Consider the following 18,514-nt stretch of genomic DNA (forward strand, 5'->3'; position numbering starts at 1 on the left):
GGTAGAATCCGCCCCAGCATCGGCCTTGTTTGACGAAACACAAACGGAAGGAGTTGACCGAAAATGCCAAGTTCCATGATTTGCATCGCTCATGCTCGTCATCGTTTCACCACACGAGTGCCCGTCGGGGCATGCGGCGGCTGTACCGACGAACCCATGTGTGCTTGTACTGTAAGTACTAACCTAGGGAGTACGTACCACGTGGTGGACGCCTGGTGCTGGTGCTGGGTAGCTCGCCGGCTGGCTGTTTTAGGTCACCGCGCCAGTCCATCAGCCACTGGTCTTGCCCTCTCCGGCCACCACTTCTTCGACCGGGTTGCGAAACGAAGGCTTTACCCCGTCCTTTTCCGTTGAGTTTACGCCGGGTTCCCGAGTACGATGAGAAGAACCGACGCTTGCTCGCCGGCGCTGCCGCCGCTCGTTGGCAGTGCAAGCCATGCTGAATGGAGGGGTGGGGCGTTGAGGTGCCTGGTTGTGAGTGCTCCGTACTCCGTATTACTTGCGTCGACATGCCCGTACGGGGCACCTACAGTACTTACAGTACATTCTGTACAGTAAGTAATTGCAGCACTCGTGCTGATCGGCAGGCGAGAGAAGGGTAGCCCCTTGTGCTCTGCATCTGTACACCTGCACACACTGCGCCGCACACCTGCACATGGTAGGTGCACTGCACACGCACAAGTGCATGTACTTGTGCAGCATTACAGCACACATCCAAATAGCTGTACAAAGTACGGAGTGCTTGCAGGTACGTACTTGCTCGAGTCCGTACCTGTACGTGGGCATTGAGCTGAATGTCCTTATCTCGTGTGCTAAGTACTGGGTTTCTTACTAACAGCACGAGTGTGTGCTGTACTGTAAGTACAAGTACTTAAGAAGTAGCTGTATGTGACCCAAACGGCTCCTTACCATGGTACTAGGTACCTAACATCTACCAAGGACCCATCAGTACGGAGTATTAATACGTAATATCACACCCAGCACTACTTAACAATACTAAGCCGTACAGGCAAGTACTTACAGCACAGCCCTAGCTTGTCATGGACGACTACAGCAAGTACTTACAGCACTGCCCTAGCTTGTCATGGCAATTGCTTGCATTACTCAGCGTTGCCGACTGCTATTCTCGTCGCCGCCCCCGTTTGGCACTTTCTGACCAATAATACGACCCTCGGAACGGGTAACAATGCAGGACACTACGGAGTAATTACGGAGTACCTTGGTGTACGTACTGCAGCACACTACTAATTATGGAGTACCTTGGTGTACGTACTGCAGCACACTGCGGAGTAATTACGGAGTACCTTGGTGTACGTACTCCGTACTGTACTTACTTACAGCACTGACTGTACTTACATTACGCCGACCAACAGCAGCCTCGAAAAAGCAACCCTTTGGCGTGTCCCTCACTTCGCGACCATGCGCATGAGAGTCCAATAAATTCCAATAAATTGCCATTCTCTTGCCCTCATTTCCCGCCATTGCCCACCAAATTGGCCCAACTCCTGCCATCGAGCCGCCGGCGTCCTGGGCACCGTTTGCCTGTCCATCATCATCTCTCCGTAGGTGTACGTGTACATGTCGGTGTACAACAAGGCAGGTGTACATCCACTGTGCCACAAGTTCAACTAGGTGTACTCGTCCTTGCAGGTACGGTGCCAATCCCTGCTAGGTATCAATAATGACGAGTAAATAGTACCTAAAAGACATGTACTGTACAGTACACCTACTGTATACACCTACTGTGCCGTACACCTACTGTATACACCACCTGTGCAGTACACCTACTGTGCAGTACACCTACTGTATACACCACCTGTGCAGTACACCTACTGTGCAGTACACCTACTGTATACACCTACTGTACAAGTACATTTACGGTCATGGTAGCGAGCGCTCGAACCGTTGGCGCCGCCCCTTGGGTTGCGAGTGTACGTACAGTAATGGTACGGAGTACTCTTCAGCGGCTTGTCGCTGGTGAACGCCTGGACGCCATTGGCTGCGAGGTGGAAATTTCCACCTCCCACTACTCCGTTCTCTATACGGAGTACTTACTTTCGGTACAGTACTCCGTACTTCGTACCAAGTACAGTGGGGTGGCAAAAATGTCGATTCAGTTTGTAGGAGTAGAGACGCCAAAACTGAATCGTCACTTTTGTCCACTGACTGACTGTATGAATTGCACGAGGATGCCAATGACCAAACATGCCCCGAGTGCAAGTACAGCACCTTGGCACGCACTCTTCCTTGAGTGCCCAGGACTCCTCCAAGGTATAAAATCTGCAAGTAATGATAATTAAGCATCTACCAGAAGTGGTCCAAGTATTTACCGCAGAGTACTGGGGAATACCTGGTAATTAATCCATGCCGAGATACTCCGTACACACATGTACTCCGCGCAGCTCCTCGTACCTATACGGGATGTGCCATCTGTGTCCTGTAGCTGCTCATGCGAGGAGCGAGGACTCGAAACGTTCCATACGCGCGCATTGCACGAGTATGGTACGTGTAATAATACTGACAGGGACACCGTCGCCATCCTGTCTCAGCAAGTGCTTGCACACCAAAGTACAGCCCCAAGGCTCGCCTTCCCAGGCTCTCCATCAAGGCGGCCTAGCCTAGGCTTGTCGTACCTGTGCAACGACCACCCGCCGGCATGAGCCCGCGCATGGTAATACGGATGCTTGTACAGACAGAGTACGGAGTACGCTCGTCCCATTACGGTGCAGAAAATGCACTGCGGCAAGCACCGGACTGCACTGACTTGCGCTCCAAGTGCATGTGCTGTAATAAGTTGCAAGTTTTGCTTGATTACTTCAAGGCGTACGGAGTACTCCGTACGTATGCCAAGTACTGGCAAGTCAATGCACATGGAGTGCCAACCTCTTGACTCGCCGACAAGCGACCATGGCGCAGCAAGGCCGTACTGGCCGTACCACCCGCCAGCCGATGCGGACAACAATCACCGCACAGGCCGAACGATGACTTGCACCAAACAAGTAAACGGCCGGCCCATGATTCATCTGCTTCCTCGAGTTGCTTGCTGTGCGGAGTGCACCATGCGTCGATACTTTGCCGTGCGAGCCTCCTCTCCATCTGTGCATGTTCCGCAGTGTCTTGTAAGCAATACAAAATGGTGTATCCGTACCGACCAGCCTGTCCGTTCCGTCGCCTTTCCTTTTGCCGAATCGATGCCTCGACGGGTCCTTTATCACATGCCGTCGATCCGTCACTGCGTCCCGTCTCGTCGGTCCGTGACCTCGCCTTCCTCCAGCGGGCAACCGGCGACTCCGTCCTTCGAATCGATCCATCCATTCGTGTGTGCCGAGACGAGTGAGTGAGTGAGTGTACGAATGCGTGTGCCAGCGTGAGACGCGTGCTCACACGACGACGCCGAAGCCGCTGCCCCCCCTGTTTCCTGCCCGCACCCTCACGGCACGAGCACCCCCTTGGGCAGGAGAGCCCAGTACCCGCCGCAGGAGCACTTCCGCTGCTGCCCCAGGACAAAGGTAAAGCCCGGTCGGTTCGACAAGACGTCCTCCATCACGGCCGCGCACCTCGTGCACCGTCTCCACCGCAGGCCCGTCGTGCTCTGCCGCAGCTCGACCCGCTTGAAGACGTCGACGTAGACGCCCCTCGCCTTCCTCGCCGCCAGCTGCCTCCTGTCCTCGACGCCGACGAGGTCGTGGTTGGCGAAGAAGAGCTTCGCCGGATCCACGCGGCCCCGGAATTCGGCGAGGTCCTTGCCCACGAGCTTCTTGATGACCGGCAGGAACGGTGGCGGCGGCGAAATCGCCAGCAGCATGCCAATCTCGAACTGCATCTGCGTCGTCTTGATCGCGACGTCCAGCTGCTTCCCCTGCGGCCCGTTGCCGCTGCTCTTCACCATGGTCGGCAGGAACTGCTGGTAGGCCTGCCTGATGTCGGACCCGAGCACGTTGAGCAGCTTCTCAAAGTCCGCCACGCCGACGATGCTCGACGTCGTCACCTGCTGCATCCGCTCGTACGCCTGCCGCAGCTGCGGGTTCGCCACCTTGGCGCTCCCCGCCTGCTCCGGCACCGCCGACTGTCGCCGGTAAAACTCAATGGCCTTGTTGCTCAGCGCCTCGAGGTGCGCCACCCTGCGGCAGGCGGCCGAGAGGAAGCTCCGGCTCGACGAGCAGAGGAGCAGGTGAAGCGACACGTCGTTTCGCTCGTGCAGGTACGTCGTCATCTCGCCGAACCGCTGGGGGCATAGTCGTTGGGTGAAGTTTTCGTCCTTCATGAGCTCGAAGAGGCTGTCGGCCAGCCACGACAGCAGATCGAGGGACCACTTGGCGCAGCCCGTCAAGGCGTCCACCACCTCTGCCTCCCCTCGTCAGCCTCGCCTCGGCCCCCCCCCTCCTTTCCCTCGCCGGCCGCCCGGGGCTCCTTGACGTACCGTGTTCATCCAGAGGGCTCATCTTGTCCCGAACCGTCATCGGCGTGTTGCTCGCGAGCGTGATGAGGATCACGACGTTCCTGATGTTCAGGTCCAGCCAGGCAAACTTGCTCTGGAAGGATCGCCGCTGCGTCTCGCCCTTGAATCCGAGGCTCGCCATGATGCTGAGGCACGCCTGCAGAGGCGCGTTCCTCATGAGCGAGTCGTGATGCATCTCTTCCGAGTAGTCCACCTGGATCTTCTGTATGCGGATGAGTTCGCTGACCCAGTCTTGCGTGAAGCCTGCTCGTCCTCGTCAGCACGCAATGCCTTGCCCGCCCTACACCCGGGGGGTTCACCAACGCTTCTTGCCGCTGTACGGCTGCACGATGGCGAGAATGTCGTCGTAGTTGCTCGATGACCAGAGCGACGAGGCTCCCGTCATGGCCAGGCCCGCGATGCTGGCGGCGTAATGGGCTGGCACATTTCAGTCATCTTCCCATCCGCATCGCGTCCACACATTCCCGTCGAGGAAGCCTACCGTCGTGCATCGAGTCTCCAATGTCACCCAGCGGATGATGCAGCTTGTTCCAGCGAACTTGCCCGTCGTCGCCAAGCTGTATCATGGAACAGTGCGTTGGCGAAAAGGCCACCTGATCGCCTGGCGGCTGTTAGAATCGCCGTCACGGCCGGCCCCCCTGCGTCCAGGGTGAGCTCGTGTGGGAGGCAGGCACGTACAAGGCCCGAGGTTGGCAAAATCCCAGCCGACCTGTCGCAGGTTCGCCACTCTGTCTAGGCTCTCGGCGAGGTACAGCTCCTCAAAGGTGAAGCGATCGCGGTACTCGACCGATCCGTCCGACATGCTGAGCACGACAACCTTTCCGAGATGCGTGACGTGAAATCCAATGACTACCTTGTTGATGACGATGGGGTCCTGCTTGTGCAGCTTCGTGGCATTCGGCAGCTCGATTGGCGCCATGTTCTTGCGGCTCGCGAGCTGCTCGAACGCCGGGGGCAGCTTTTGCGGCTGCGAAACAACCTCCCAGCGATCGATGATGCTCTCCGACGTGTGGTACGACCCGTTGGTGGCGACCCGCGACCTCACCGTCACGATCATGGGCGGCGCGACGCTCTTGCCCGTGTTGTCGAGGAGCGAAGGCAGCATTTGCAGATGGGACAATTCCGACATGGACATGCCTCCGTCGCCCGTGCCGTCATTCGAACCCCCGTGCAGCCAGCTGGTGGAGGCAAGGTGCGTCTCGACCAGGGCCGGGTTCAGGCGAGCGTTGGGCGGCATCGCCTTGTCCGACGAGCTTCCAGGTCCCGCCCACTGAATCTCGAGCTTGAGGAGCTTCAACCGCAGCGACGATGTTGCCATGGCGATGAGCAAGAATTCTAGTGACGCGTTGGCATGGCACACCGTCGGCGTCGACATGGGATCGGCATCTGGTCAGGGCGGGGGGAGGGGCATGGCCTACTCTTGTCCGAGGCCAGGGCGGCATGGGTGACGAGGTCATCCGACGAATCGACGCTCTCGAGCTCGATGGTGGTTTCTTCCATCTTGTTGTTGTTCTGCGGCCAGTACATCTTCAGAATGCCACCTACCGTGACGCAGAAGAGGGCGCTCTTGGATGCATGCGGATGGCTCGGTCCGGATGCTTGGACAAAGGAGCTCTCGTAGTGATAATTGTGGCCCTGCTTCTTTGCCGGACCGTACATGATGTGATATGGTTTCTGGAGGATGCGTCAATCCACGGCCTCGTAGGCCCGGCTGGGCTCGCGAGAGGACGGCGTACCTGAGGGTTCGGGGGTGCCACGGCCAGCCAGTGGCAGCCGACGATGGCGTGGAGGTCGTCGACCGTGTCGGCCTCCCACTTCCTCGTGAGGAAGGGATGGTTGAGGCAGATGGGGAAGCTGACGAGGGCGACCCTGCCTATGGCGTCGATGACGGCCAGCTCGGGACTGCTCGTGGCACCCCATTCTAGGTGGACCAAGGGAACGACGGGCGTGCCCTTGATGAGCTCGCACGTCGTCGGCTCGCCGAGGTCCCACGCGCCGGTGTCGGGATGGCACCTGAGGAAGCGCAGCTGCAGCGTCTGGCCGTCCGGGGTGATGGTGGCAACCGTTCCGGACCGTGACCAGGCAACCGACCTGCATCTTTGCGTCAGCGTGCTTCCTCGCATCCCGTCGGTTCTCGCCACGCCAAGGAAGCGTACTGGCAGCATCCTCGGCTTCTCAAATCATCGAGCCGCTGCTGAGACGTCTTTGCCTCGGCCGGCACCGGGAGTGACAACCCGACATCCTCGCCAAACAAGTCGTCGACGTTGCTGAGGTCCACGGGCATCGACGTGTCAAGCATGAGAGACATGTCGTCCCACGGCTACCGGCACGATTGCCTTTGCAGTTCCGAGCCCGGACAAAGCATGCAGGGAGCGGCTGGGATCGAGCAAGACGAAAGGTCGTGAGAGAGAGCTGTTATGGCCTGAAGGAAGATGGCCCCAGCCCCTGTCCAGACGTTGGCGATGGCCTCGAATTTGAAGGTGCAACGAGGACGAAGGTGAGCCGGTAGGAGCGACACGATAGGCTACGTCTTGGCAGGTACCTTGCTAAGCTTTCAGTTGCACTGGCCCTTGGTAAGGATGACGCCCACCAAGTACAGCTAATAGCGGTCGTCGCTTTCTGTGCTGTCGAGTGATACAAGTACTGTGCTGTAATGTACCCAGTACTGAGCAATGAATACCTGCTGCTAGTACTCCGTACGGTGTACTTGTTAGTACCGACAAGTACTAGTCATCAAGTGCGGAGTACCTATTAATTACTCAAGTATAGGTAGGTACCTACCTAGTAGAGGAGACGAAAGGACTCCCAGCCGGTAAATTATCGGTACGTCGCAACTGAAAAGTCCCTTGTAATAATGCTGCCATTGTGCACTATGTGCACCTAATTTTGCATTATTTGCATTAAAGTACAGTACAGGGTAAGTACTTACTTATAGTGCACGTACTGTCCACTTGCACAGTACGGTAGTTCAGCATCCTTCAGCACGATTGAATCTTCCTTTGCTGCTCAGAGCGCGAGAAACATGCACCAGTCGCAAACGCATCTCCTTGGCCAAAAGGTCCAAAGGTGACCATGGGGAGGGGAACATGGAATACCGGTACGATACTCCGTGAAGTAGTATGCACAAACCGGCGCCGCGCATCTGCTTCCTCCGCCGGTCCAGAGCCGAGGTCAATTCATGAATCCTCAATATCATCGTCGCTCAGCACCAACTTCTGGGCCAGCAATCCAGACATGGCACCGGCCTTGATGCCCGTTCGCTTCTTGCGCGGGCTTGCCTCTTCCGACGGCTTATCCGTCGCCCACGCCTCTCCCGATGGCGTCTCATCGTCCGCATCCGACTCTTCCTCGGTCGCGTTGATGCCTTTAAAGGAGACAACCTTCTCAAGGTCGCGGAGACGGGTCGACGACTTCCGGGCGCGAGCAATGTGAGCCATGTAGGGGAGTCGGTCGAGAAGCATCTCGCCACGCGCGGAGCTGCCGAGCGACGCCAACGGGGACGCGTCCTCGCTCTCGTCCTCGGGCCCATCCGCCGTCGCCGGCGTTCTGCCCTGCTGCTGGCGTTGCACCCACGACAGACCGGCCGAGGACTGCAAAGGCTTCCGAAACGCGCCCGCGCCGTCGGTGAGCCTCTTCCTGTCCGCGTGCCCCTCTCCCTTCAGCACCCTGGTCGACCAGACGTCGAGGAGGCCCTCGATCTCCTCCTTTGCTCTCCACAGCTTCAAGCTCGTGGGGTAAAACATGCGGAATGCGTCGGTCCCCTTCGCCTTCGTCGTCGTCTTCCGCTTGACCGGGTTCGGAAGGGAGAAGAGCATGCCGCGAATGGCCAGGTGAAAGGTCATCTCGTCCTGTCGGAGGAGCTGGCTTCCGGATTCACGGCCGGAAAAGTTGGTCCTGCCGCCGAAAAAAACGTCCCGAGAGGAGTGGAGCAGATCGCTGAGGGAGAGATGTTCGATGCACTCGTTGACGTAGTCCATGGGCGTCGAGAGGTCCATCGGACCGGTGCTCTCGCACGATAGTATGTAATTCTCGTGAAGCGCGGATATGAACGTCGGCGTGTCGGTCCCCGTTTCGTCGATGAGCGTGTCAACAGACACCTGCGACCTCCGAGGTCGAGCGAATCGCGAGAGGAAGGGGGGCAGCTTCTCGACGGCATCCCCGTCGGGCGCATCGTCGTGCCGCTTGTTGTACACGACCTTGCCGACGGCATGGAATATGCCCAGGCTGGCTTCGCGTTGCGATATCAGCTCCAAGCTCCGCGTCTCGCCTTTGGTCAAGCCGATGCCATCCCTGGCACCCTTCTTCGGCTTCGTAAAAGTCACCTTGGCTCCCCAATCGGCATTCTGGTCGCCTTTGAGGCAGAGAAATTCGAGTGACGAGATGGCGCTTCGGACGTCGCCGATTTCGCCGAGCTGCTTCAGCACCATCGGCCCCGGCGTTCTCCTGCGGCCAGACTTCCGGGCCTCCTTCTGCACGATGAGCTCGAGAGCCTTGGCGAGGAGCGACGGGGCGACGGCGTTGAATTCAATGACCCCTACACCGGGGTGGCGGAGGATGTCCGGTCCGAAGAGTCGATGGGCAGTCAAGCTGTCCGCGGCCGCCGACGTCGTCGTCAGCAAGGTCTCGGACACGACGAGCACCACCGGCTTTATCGGCTCCTGCTGCGTATGCCGTCCGAGAACGGAGGGGGGTGGCATGTGGGCTGCGAGATACTGCAGGATGGAGCTCCGGAAGGAGTTGAGCGTCGATGAGGACCTAGAGAAGGTGTTTGGAAACTCTTCGATGAGCATGATTTGCTTGCCGTGGCTTTGGCTGACGGGCGTGGCCCTCGCCGGCACCGAGGCCATGTCCGATTCCAAGCTCAGGGTCCCAAACTTGCCGCCCCGTCCGAGAAAGTCGTCAAACTGCGCCGAGGTCGAGACGAAGCCCATTTCCGAGGTGCCGGTGGGGTTCTTCCATTCGAGGAGCTCGCAACCCATGTCCTGGGCGAGCAGTCGGACCGTCGTCGTCTTGCCCGAGCCGGCGGCCCCCTTGAGGACGAGCACTCGCTGGGGCAAGCGGCCGGAGAGGACATCCTCCAACCACCTTCGAACGTCCGACACCTTTTTCTTGTGCACAACGAGCTCGTCGAGGTTTCGGGGGCCAAAGCGGTCCGACCAAGGACGCAGGTCGTCGTCGAGAGCATTAGCATTAGCATTGGCACCGGGAGGCCTTGGCGGTCTCAGGAAGCGCTGGCTAGCATTCGGGGCCTCGGACACCACCGTGCCGGCCCCGGTCCGTAGACGTTTCCGTGCATGCTGGCCAACGAGGCTGGAGGAGCTGGCGTTGAGCTCCGATATCTCATCCTCCTCCGACAGGGGGTCGCTGACAATGTCATCGATGGGCGCCGCCGCCTTCTTGTCGTTGCTTATCCCAGATACAGCGGCGCGCTGGACCTGCTTCGAGAAGAGGACCTTGAGGTCGGCCGTCTTCCCCGACTCGTCCGGCTTCCCGCCGGCTCGACCTTTCTGGGGACTCGGGCTCGCGCGAGTCACTTGGGTCGATGGCCGACGGGACTTGCTCGGGGACGGGCCGGCCGATGGCGTCTTGGTGCGAATTCTCGCCGTCGACACGCCATTCTTCGACGCAGAACTCGGGGAGGAGACGAGGAAGTTGGCAAGCGTGTTCGTTCGGGGCTGTTCGCCTTCGGAGCTCGAATGCTCAATGGGGTTTCGCCTGCGGCGCTTCGCAGCCGGAGCCATGAACGCGACTAGAACATTGGCGAATTTGAGCTTCCATGCGGGCTGGGTCGACGAATCGATCAGTTGGAGGATGTTGGCCGAGAGCGCTGAGTGCAAATCCGTGACGAGTTGGCTGGAACGCGGGAGCAACCAATCGTCACCGACGGCCAATCCATACAGTGTGCCGTGCTCAGCGACGGCGACCCCGCACAGTCTGTCGCTTCCAGGCACCCTCTGCCGCCCCGGTGTACATTGCTCACTACTAGACACCCGAGTACAAGGAAGTATAGTGCTTCAGTAGGTGCGTCAAGCAAGTAAGTATACTCCGTACAGTAAGACTACATGTTCCGTTGGTGACTGTGCTCGCACTGTACTTACTTACTTACAGTACTTACCTAGTATAAGTACAGTAATACTGTATGTCAGCGGCAACCCAAGACCAGTGGGGCCTCAGCCGCTACGGAGTACTCCGTACTGGCAGCGGAAATTCCAGATACAAACATCTGCCAACACTTTCACCACCTCGTTCCCTTGGACCTTGACTTGATTGCTCGTCCTCGACCAAAACGCCAACTTCCCGCCCGCGATCCATCCACCGATCAGGAGAATCCCCTGTGCACACGGATGCTCGCCAGGGTTCGAGACCCATGCCAGGGCGATGACGGAGCAAAAGCCGGCAGAGGGCATATCCCTCTACGCGGAGCTGCTGGCCAACATTCGACAGGTGTCCGTTGGCGTATCCCTTCCCTCGTTTCCGGACGCGTCAACCTTTGCCCAGGTCTTGGACGGGGGTCGCCAGTTGCAAGTCGGGCACCGGGGGACGGTCGAGAGGCTGCTGCTGCCTGCCCCGGTCGTGGTGGACGCGTCTGCCTTGGCCATACCGACGTCCTCGACGTTCGAGCTGCGGTGGCGACTGCCCGCATCCGAAGCACACGCCAGTGCGTTGCGCGTCTCTCCGGAAGACCAGGCGGTGCCTTGGAACGCCAAGGACATTGCTCGAGGCTCTCCGATCGGCTGTAGAGGATGCGGCAGTGCCGTCATTCAAGCGGGCAGGATCGGGACGTGGAAAGACCTCCCGAGCGCCAACTGGGCCGAGATGATGGAATTCTGGCATTGCCATAAACCGCACGACGATGCCGAGCACGACGATGAGGCGCTCGCCAGTCGAGGCTACGGTGCCAACAGTGCCATTACCGCCCAGCCGGCCGTTGGCTTCGTCGACATCACCTCCTTAATGTTTTCCGAGTCGGACTGTGGCAACGTCGTGGTACGTCAACCTCCCGACTCCCCACCCCTTTGTGTGCATCGACGGCCTCGTGTGTCGCTCCGGCGGCACGTCGAAAGAGAGCGGGGAAAAAGAAGGTGGCTTGGCCGGCGCAACAGGCCGCAGATGGCATCGCCACCGATACAAATCCCCGAGAGAAATCAGTCGCCGTTCCCACTCCGGGCAGTTCCCGGACGCCCTCGACGAACCCTCCCTCGGGACGGGTTCCCTTGGGCTCCGGTTGTCTGAAAAGGCCGTCTCCTCATTTCATCCCGGCGCCAGAGCGGTGGCGATTGGGAGATTGCCGGAGACACATGCTTGACATGTACCCTTATTTTGCTCCTACCTTTCGTGCTTGGTCTCGCCCCAGCAAGCTACGTCTGCGCGCTCGTTCGTATGCTTACGTTGCCTAGTTCTCCGCGTCTCTGTCAAGCGGTAGAGCAGCCTCGAGCTCGCTGGCGATGGGGCAAGAGTTCTCGGGCAAGTATCTGCACGTCTTCTGCGGCACATGCGAGGCCGAGGTTGGGCTCTACAGCACGCTTGCCGTCGCCGTGACCCTGTTCAAGTGGCAGGTTACCTGCGAGACGTTGACGGCCAGCAATGCGCCGAGCGGTCAGGAATGTCTCGCATCGACTTTGCTGTCGACCATCTCGCGATCGGCGTGCGCCAAATCCGTCGTTGCGCCTCAGGTATCGGATCGGAGCGAGGACGGACGAGTGCTGCACCTCTGGGTCCTGAACCCAAGCGTTCTCTACACATCCTCCTCCCTCGCTGGCCGAAGGGCGGGCATGAAGATGTTGTTCCGCGAGATCAGCGCAGAGGAAGGAAATGCGCTGGTGGAGTCCATGTCTTCGGATGTGCAGGACATCGGCATGCCCGCCAAGGCGATTGCTGAAGTGCGGCACGCCTTGATGTCGACCAATCGCCTGCTGCCGACTGGTGAACGAACTTTCAAGGACTGGAGCGCGGGCCTGCTTGAGCGGTGGCGGGCGGATACTCTCGACTCGAGGCCAGACCTGCGAAATGCATGATAAATTATACCTTTTTCATCATGCCTTCTCTGGGTGCACTTTTGGCGGTCCGACCGCCTTGTGGCTGCCATCTTCGTGGACGGACGTAGCTGCAATGATTCGCCTACGCCGACGAGGAGCAAGCATGGACAGGGGTGTTTGATGGCAGACGAGGCCGCCTAGGCGTGCGCTATTCGCTAGCAGTTGCATGCTCTGCCGTTGGACGGTGCGATCGAAAGCATGCTGGGTGATCCTGGAGGCGAGGTGGCCGATGTCGGCGATGAGGGTGATGGCACTTGAATGTGCCTTCTCACGAGCACGCTTGAACGTACCAAGTACAGTATTATTTAAAGTTCAAATACGGAGCACGGAGTAATAATGATACACCTTTGTACTTACTGTACAGTAAGTGTGGGTCGCTGGTGATGAACCCTTTCGCCTTCGGCAATACGCCGCATAAACTCCTCCTCATTGTACATGTGCGTGTACCACTTACATGTACGTGGCGCGGGCCCTGACGGGAGAGATCTGGCATGGCGGACGGATCTGCAAACGCCAGTCATCGTGGCGCAAGCGTTCTCGTTGGCACTCGGCCTCCTCGAGCAAAGCCACACGGCGTTGGCGATACGGGTGGAGGAGGTGGTCCTCCACTCAGCTGCGAGCACGCGTTGACGACTCCGTGCTACGTACACGCATGTACATGTACTCGGCCGCACACGCAGTGGGTAGTGCATCTACAGCAATTGTGAGGATGCCTGCGATGTCGTGAATGGTACACGTACATGGCAGTACCTACCCATGGTATCCATGCCGCCTCGCAAAAGCAGCCACACCGTGCAAGCAGCCCGGCAAGCAATCCGGCAAGTATACAGTACGTCGACGTGTACTCCGTACGTGGTCGGATTTCCCCGTACCTACCTACCTATGAACGGTGGCCCCAGTCGTCTAGCGGTTTGCCTCATTGCCGACTATTGCGCAGTAGTACTGCTCTAGTTATTGGTGTTGGATGCCAACAAGCTCATACTCGAACGAGCAAGCAGCCACCGTTCAAGGGCGAACAAGGGCGAAGCCAAGGGACGGATAGGTGGAGGAGGAGCGCACGTCGTCTGACGACGACACTGCTGGTGCTGGCATTTTCCTCCCTTATTGAATAGCGGACGGCTGCTAATTGTGCAATAATATCGTAGGAACCAGCATGAGACTGCTAAACATGCAAGCACGGCAATATTACGAACAAGTACTTGCAGGTAGTGCGGACTATGAAGCATGCACAAGTACATGTACAAGTCGTGAACACCTGCTGTGTTCTGTACGCGCAGTGTACGTGTTGTAGATAAGTACCTACCTAGTATGTAATATTGCTTGTAATACGTACTGTACTTGCACCGTAGTAGGCGGCAGTATACACCTAGATACCCTAGGCAGGTACTCCGTACGGAGTACTAGGTATGCAAGTACAAGCGAGTACAAGCACTGTACTGTACATGTACAGAGCACGCCTAGGGTATCTATCTGGTACCCGCCTAGTACGATGTAGGGGTCATGTTCATGCCCAAGCAGTGAGCAAATACTCCGCAAGTGTGCACACTTGCGGAGTGCACTTGCACGGGTGCTCGGTGCATATCGAGACCAGTACGGAGTAATTACAGAGTACACGTAATAATGGTATTCATGAATATCGCTGCAAGCGGTTCGACGTGTTGCGGACTACGTGTCTGCGGCAACCGGGCGACATCCAGGCTCAGGTCAGCAGCCTCTTGGGTAATAATAAAAACTAGCACCAGTACCAGTACGGAATACGGCCAGGGTACTTGCACGCCGTACCCCGTACCATGTACGTCGCAGTGAGACAATGCAGCAGTCGTTTGGATGCTTCAAGCACCTCTTTTCCGCAAACTAGTACATTCATGAGCAGCAGAGGGGGGGCCTTCCATTCCAACATCTGCCGATTCGAAACAAGCCGTTGCCCAGTGAACAAAGGAGGCCGAGCCGGATGACGGACACTCTGGATCGGAAGGGCCGGGTTGGCCTTCTCGGACGGCGGTGCGCTGGAACAGAGCGACAAGAGGGACACGAGGACGCCGAGAGCCAGTGGCAAGCAGGCCGAGGACTGGATCGAGGAGCATCGGCGCCCTCTTGAACGGCTGGCGCCCCTGCGGTGGGCGCGGTGAGTAACCCTAGGTTGACGCTCAGGAAGACGAACGACGAACCTTTGACCGATGCAGCCAGGCGAACATTATCACGGGGTACATTGGCACCTAGCATGCTGGTAAGTACATGTACTGTGAGTGTACGTTTCATCTACTTCCGCCTAGCCTCTCCTCGCAGCTCAGCGCGGGGCGGCCGAAGGATGCAGCCGCGTACCGCACAAGTCCTGGGCTTGTACTGTATGGACATGCAGTTGCAAGTACAGCAAGTACTGCAAGTACAGCAAGTATTGCAAGTACAAGTACGGAGTACATGGCCAGCACACCGATTTCGCTGGTTCGACAACGTCTCGAATAAACAAATAGGGCCAAGTATCTGCCGCTGCGGAGCTGGTGCCGGTACTCGGCAATGTATGCGTGCTTGTATGCCGATCCATGTACATATCTGGACACGTAGAGTGCAACTGTGCGGAGTGACAAGACTAGGGTTGTGGGGTCCTCGCCCCATACCGCATTCGGCATCATTCGAGCTGCGCTAGCTGGCCCCCCTTGTCTCGGCTCGCTCGTCCCTGTGTCAAGCGAGCGACTTGTCGATGGATTCATCGCCGCGAGGCTGTCCGCCATGCCCACCATTCGAACCCTTGGCCGTCGATCCGGCCTGCGAACCTACAGTCCCCAGCACACCTTGGGAGGCGACCCTCCGGCCGAGCACTCATACTCACAAACTCCGTTCCAACGCCCGATCGGATCCACCGTTGGACCATGGGCCAGTTCCAGTTTTACATACGGCACGGCCGCCCATGTGAGCAAGCCATAATATCACATACTTCCACCAGCCGGGACCCGGCCCATTCCCTTTATCCTCCTCTCCCACCTCGTCTTTCCTTGCTCCATTGCTCATTACTCATTCATCATCGCTCATCGCTTCGTGCATTGCTTCTAGCCTCCATCGTCCGTCGTGAACCTACCGACCTCACCGACGACCGCAATTTATACGCTCCTTTCCTTTTCTCTCCCTCGCACTCTCTTGTCTCCCATTCACTCTTTAACTCGCTCTTTCTCTCACTCTCCTCTAATTCTACCTCTCACTCTACCTCTCACTCTCGCTCTCACTCTACCTCTCACTCTCTCGGCAGATGCATGAAACCAGACGAGCGGGATAAGTGCAGCCCATCAGAACCGAACCCCGCTCAGGACGAGCTCGCCATCCAGCATAAAGTCCATGCAGCACCACCCGTCGCCTTTCGATCCCATCCCCGAACTCTACTCGATGCCTGAGCACGCCAGCCGTCGTCTGAGCCGGCCAATGGCCCGTTCCTCCACCGCCCCCAACCTCGCCTCTCCAGCCTATCCCATGTATCCCGGGCTGCAGACGCCCGGCATGAACCGCTACAGGACGAGGGACTCGGTCCCCATCGTCCTGAACCGCCCCCGACGACTATCCGGCCACCCGAGCTCGAACCCGAATGCGAACCCGAATACGAATGCCAACCTCATGTCGGCGGCGAGACCCGACGAGAGCTTCGACCCGCGAGCGAGGGTCCCATCGTCGGGACTTGTGACGAGCCGCAGGTCCGTCGAGCAATCTTCCTGGAGGCCGACTTACCCGCAGCCTCCACGGCCGGCCGGCATGCAAGGCCACGGAGCTGGCACCTTGCCGGCCGACGTCTTTGCAACCCTGCCGGGCGAGGTGCTGGAAGTCATCCTGCAGATGCTCAAGGAGCTGCATCTCGACGCCGACGCCGCCAGCTGCGCAACCTGCTGGATGCGGGATCTGTGCAGCCTGTCCTTGTGCTCACGCAAGTGGTACGGCACCACTCGGCGCGCGCTGTAAGTCTCTTCCATCCGTTGCCCCTCCGCCGACGGTCCGGAACGGAGGCTGACCATCGACCCCCTTAGCTACGCCGACATCCTCATCGTCGGACAGGACTCCCCGGCCCACAAGAAGCGCTTCAAGCAATCTCAGGGTTCGCGCATCATGCTGCTGCGGTCCACCCTGCGCGCCAACAGGGGCCTCGCGAGCCTCGTTCGTTCGTTGAAAGTGCCCATCCCCGTCTCCGACCTCGTCGGCAACCCCGTCGGCGCCAAGGGAGCAACGGCCTCGGGCTCGCAGCTCGAGGAGTATGAGGACAACGTGGCGGCCCTGGTGATGGCGTGCCCGAAGCTCGAGCGTCTGTCGGGCCCCATCTTCACCTACGGCCACTCCTTCAAGAAGATTTTCCACGCTCTCTCCACCCGCACGAATCTGCGGGACATGAATTGGCTCATCGAGCCATCCGCCTCCTCTGCAGCCTCTCCGGTGTCCCAGTCTGCCGAGCGATCCTCCCCCTGCGCTGCTCCTGCCGAGGCAGCCAAGCTGCAGCCCGCACAGGAGGTTGCCTTCCTGGAGCAGCACAGGAACTGGAAAAGGTTGACGACGCTCTCGATACACTGCCTGCCAGAGGCGACCATCGGACAGGCGACGCTGCTCTCCCGAACCCTCACCGTCCTTCCCTGTCTGCAGAATCTTCACCTCTCCAACCTCTCTCCCGACGCCTTCAACAACAAGAACCTCCTCTCGCTTCCCGCCCTCCACTCGCTCACGCTGTCCAACATCCCCGGCATCAGCTCCCAGGGGCTCTCCCAGTTCGCGACGCGCGCCAACAGCCGGTCCCTGCAATCTCTGACCCTTCGGCACACGCCCCTCACCTCCCTGCCGGCCCTCGCCCGCATCCTGTCCAACCTGATCTCGCTCACCTCCTTTGCGCTCGTCCAGTCCTTCCCGCCGCTCATGCCCGAGTCGGATTCGTTTGTCCTCTGGATGATGCCCTACCTAGCCTCGACGACCGTCACGAAGCTGCACTGGGACATCACCAGCCACACGCAAACGGCCGACCTCTCGAGCGACATCCTCGCAAGGAGCATCCAAGCCGGCGGCTTCCCTCGTCTGCGGACGCTGCGGGCCCCGAACGATCCCGAAGGCAGCTTCCAGTCGCTGTGCCGTCCCGTCGAGCGGATAGACCTGCCTGCCGACCGGCTGCGCAGCACGTCGAGCTCGTCCTGGTCCCTCGACGCGCTGAACACGTCCAGCTCCCCGCCGGCGCAGCTCGTGAGGTCCCCGACCACCGTCTCGCTGCCCGGTGCCGCATTTCACGCACCGCCTTCGCCCTGCACCAACCTCGTGGCCGCCCGCCTCGCCGCCCAGGCCCGGATCGAGAGCGCTCGCGACGGCGACGGATTCCGTTTCCACGTCTATGTCGAGGATGAAGATGGCAGCCTCGTCAACACGTTTGGCTTGGGGAGGTACATGGGCGCCGTCGGCAGCGAAATCGAGTACCACCTGCTTCCCGACGAAGGCTCGTCCGACGAAAGGGGCGGCCTCGTCGACGTCACCGACCTCGCCGGCGACGCTGGCGAGAGCCTAACCAGCGGCCGGGAGGGCTGCGACGGGAGCTGGAATCGCCGAGAAGGAGTCTTTGCCGATCGGAGGGAAAGGGAGAAGTGGTGGCACGCCGAGAGGGGGCGTTGGAACAAACCCAGACTGAACTAGGCAGAAGATTATGATGGGGAAAGAGTACGAAATGGTCGACCGCGGCCATCAGTAGCAGCTAGCAATGATGGAAACGCGTCAATGCAGCCCAATAATTCCCCAAGTTTATCTTGCACATTTTTGTCTCGCCGTGAAGAAGTATTGCAGTTGGTCATCAGCTCGATAAAAAGAGATCCATGCATGCATGCTTTCCTCCAAGTCTTCCCCTGGGTTGCGAACCTGCTGCAACCTTGGTCGCTTCCCTATCACGACCGCCATGACTGAGGATGAGGACGCCGCGCAATGATCCGGCTCCATCGCATCCCCCGCCTCCCCCATCCTTCTTGGCGTATCGGTTCTCCGAGACTCCCGGTCTCTTTCAAGACGGAACAGGTACCAATTCTCT

The 18,514-nt window shown here is 58.9% G+C and overlaps 4 protein-coding genes across 4 annotated transcripts; 2 read left to right on the forward strand and 2 right to left on the reverse strand.

Annotated features, from left to right (window-relative positions):
• Positions 1-3,430: 3,430 nt before the first annotated feature.
• DCS_05629 (Mediator of RNA polymerase II transcription subunit 16) lies at positions 3,431-6,767 on the reverse strand (the record flags this gene model as incomplete). Its single annotated transcript, XM_040802931.1, has 8 exons — positions 3,431-4,344; positions 4,421-4,702; positions 4,763-4,876; positions 4,941-5,060; positions 5,138-5,794; positions 5,878-6,133; positions 6,196-6,550; positions 6,616-6,767. The coding sequence occupies 8 exons, from the start codon at positions 6,765-6,767 to the stop codon at positions 3,431-3,433; spliced, it is 2,850 nt and encodes a 949-aa protein (XP_040657964.1).
• An 868-nt stretch (positions 6,768-7,635) lies between these two features.
• Positions 7,636-10,200, reverse strand: DCS_05630 (uncharacterized protein; the record flags this gene model as incomplete). Its single annotated transcript, XM_040802932.1, has 1 exon — positions 7,636-10,200. The coding sequence occupies one exon, from the start codon at positions 10,198-10,200 to the stop codon at positions 7,636-7,638; it is 2,565 nt and encodes an 854-aa protein (XP_040657965.1).
• A 637-nt stretch (positions 10,201-10,837) lies between these two features.
• Positions 10,838-12,474, forward strand: DCS_05631 (Ubiquitin-conjugating enzyme E2C-binding protein; the record flags this gene model as incomplete). Its single annotated transcript, XM_040802933.1, has 2 exons — positions 10,838-11,446; positions 11,857-12,474. 2 exons carry the CDS (start codon positions 10,838-10,840, stop codon positions 12,472-12,474), a joined length of 1,227 nt encoding a protein of 408 aa, XP_040657966.1.
• A 3,348-nt stretch (positions 12,475-15,822) lies between these two features.
• Positions 15,823-18,129, forward strand: DCS_05632 (uncharacterized protein; the record flags this gene model as incomplete). Its single annotated transcript, XM_040802934.1, has 2 exons — positions 15,823-16,430; positions 16,500-18,129. 2 exons carry the CDS (start codon positions 15,823-15,825, stop codon positions 18,127-18,129), a joined length of 2,238 nt encoding a protein of 745 aa, XP_040657967.1.
• Positions 18,130-18,514: the final 385 nt, after the last annotated feature.

This window comes from Drechmeria coniospora, chromosome 02 (genome assembly GCF_001625195.1).
Source record: "Drechmeria coniospora strain ARSEF 6962 chromosome 02, whole genome shotgun sequence".
In the NCBI taxonomy this organism is placed as follows: Eukaryota; Fungi; Ascomycota; class Sordariomycetes; order Hypocreales; family Ophiocordycipitaceae; genus Drechmeria; species Drechmeria coniospora.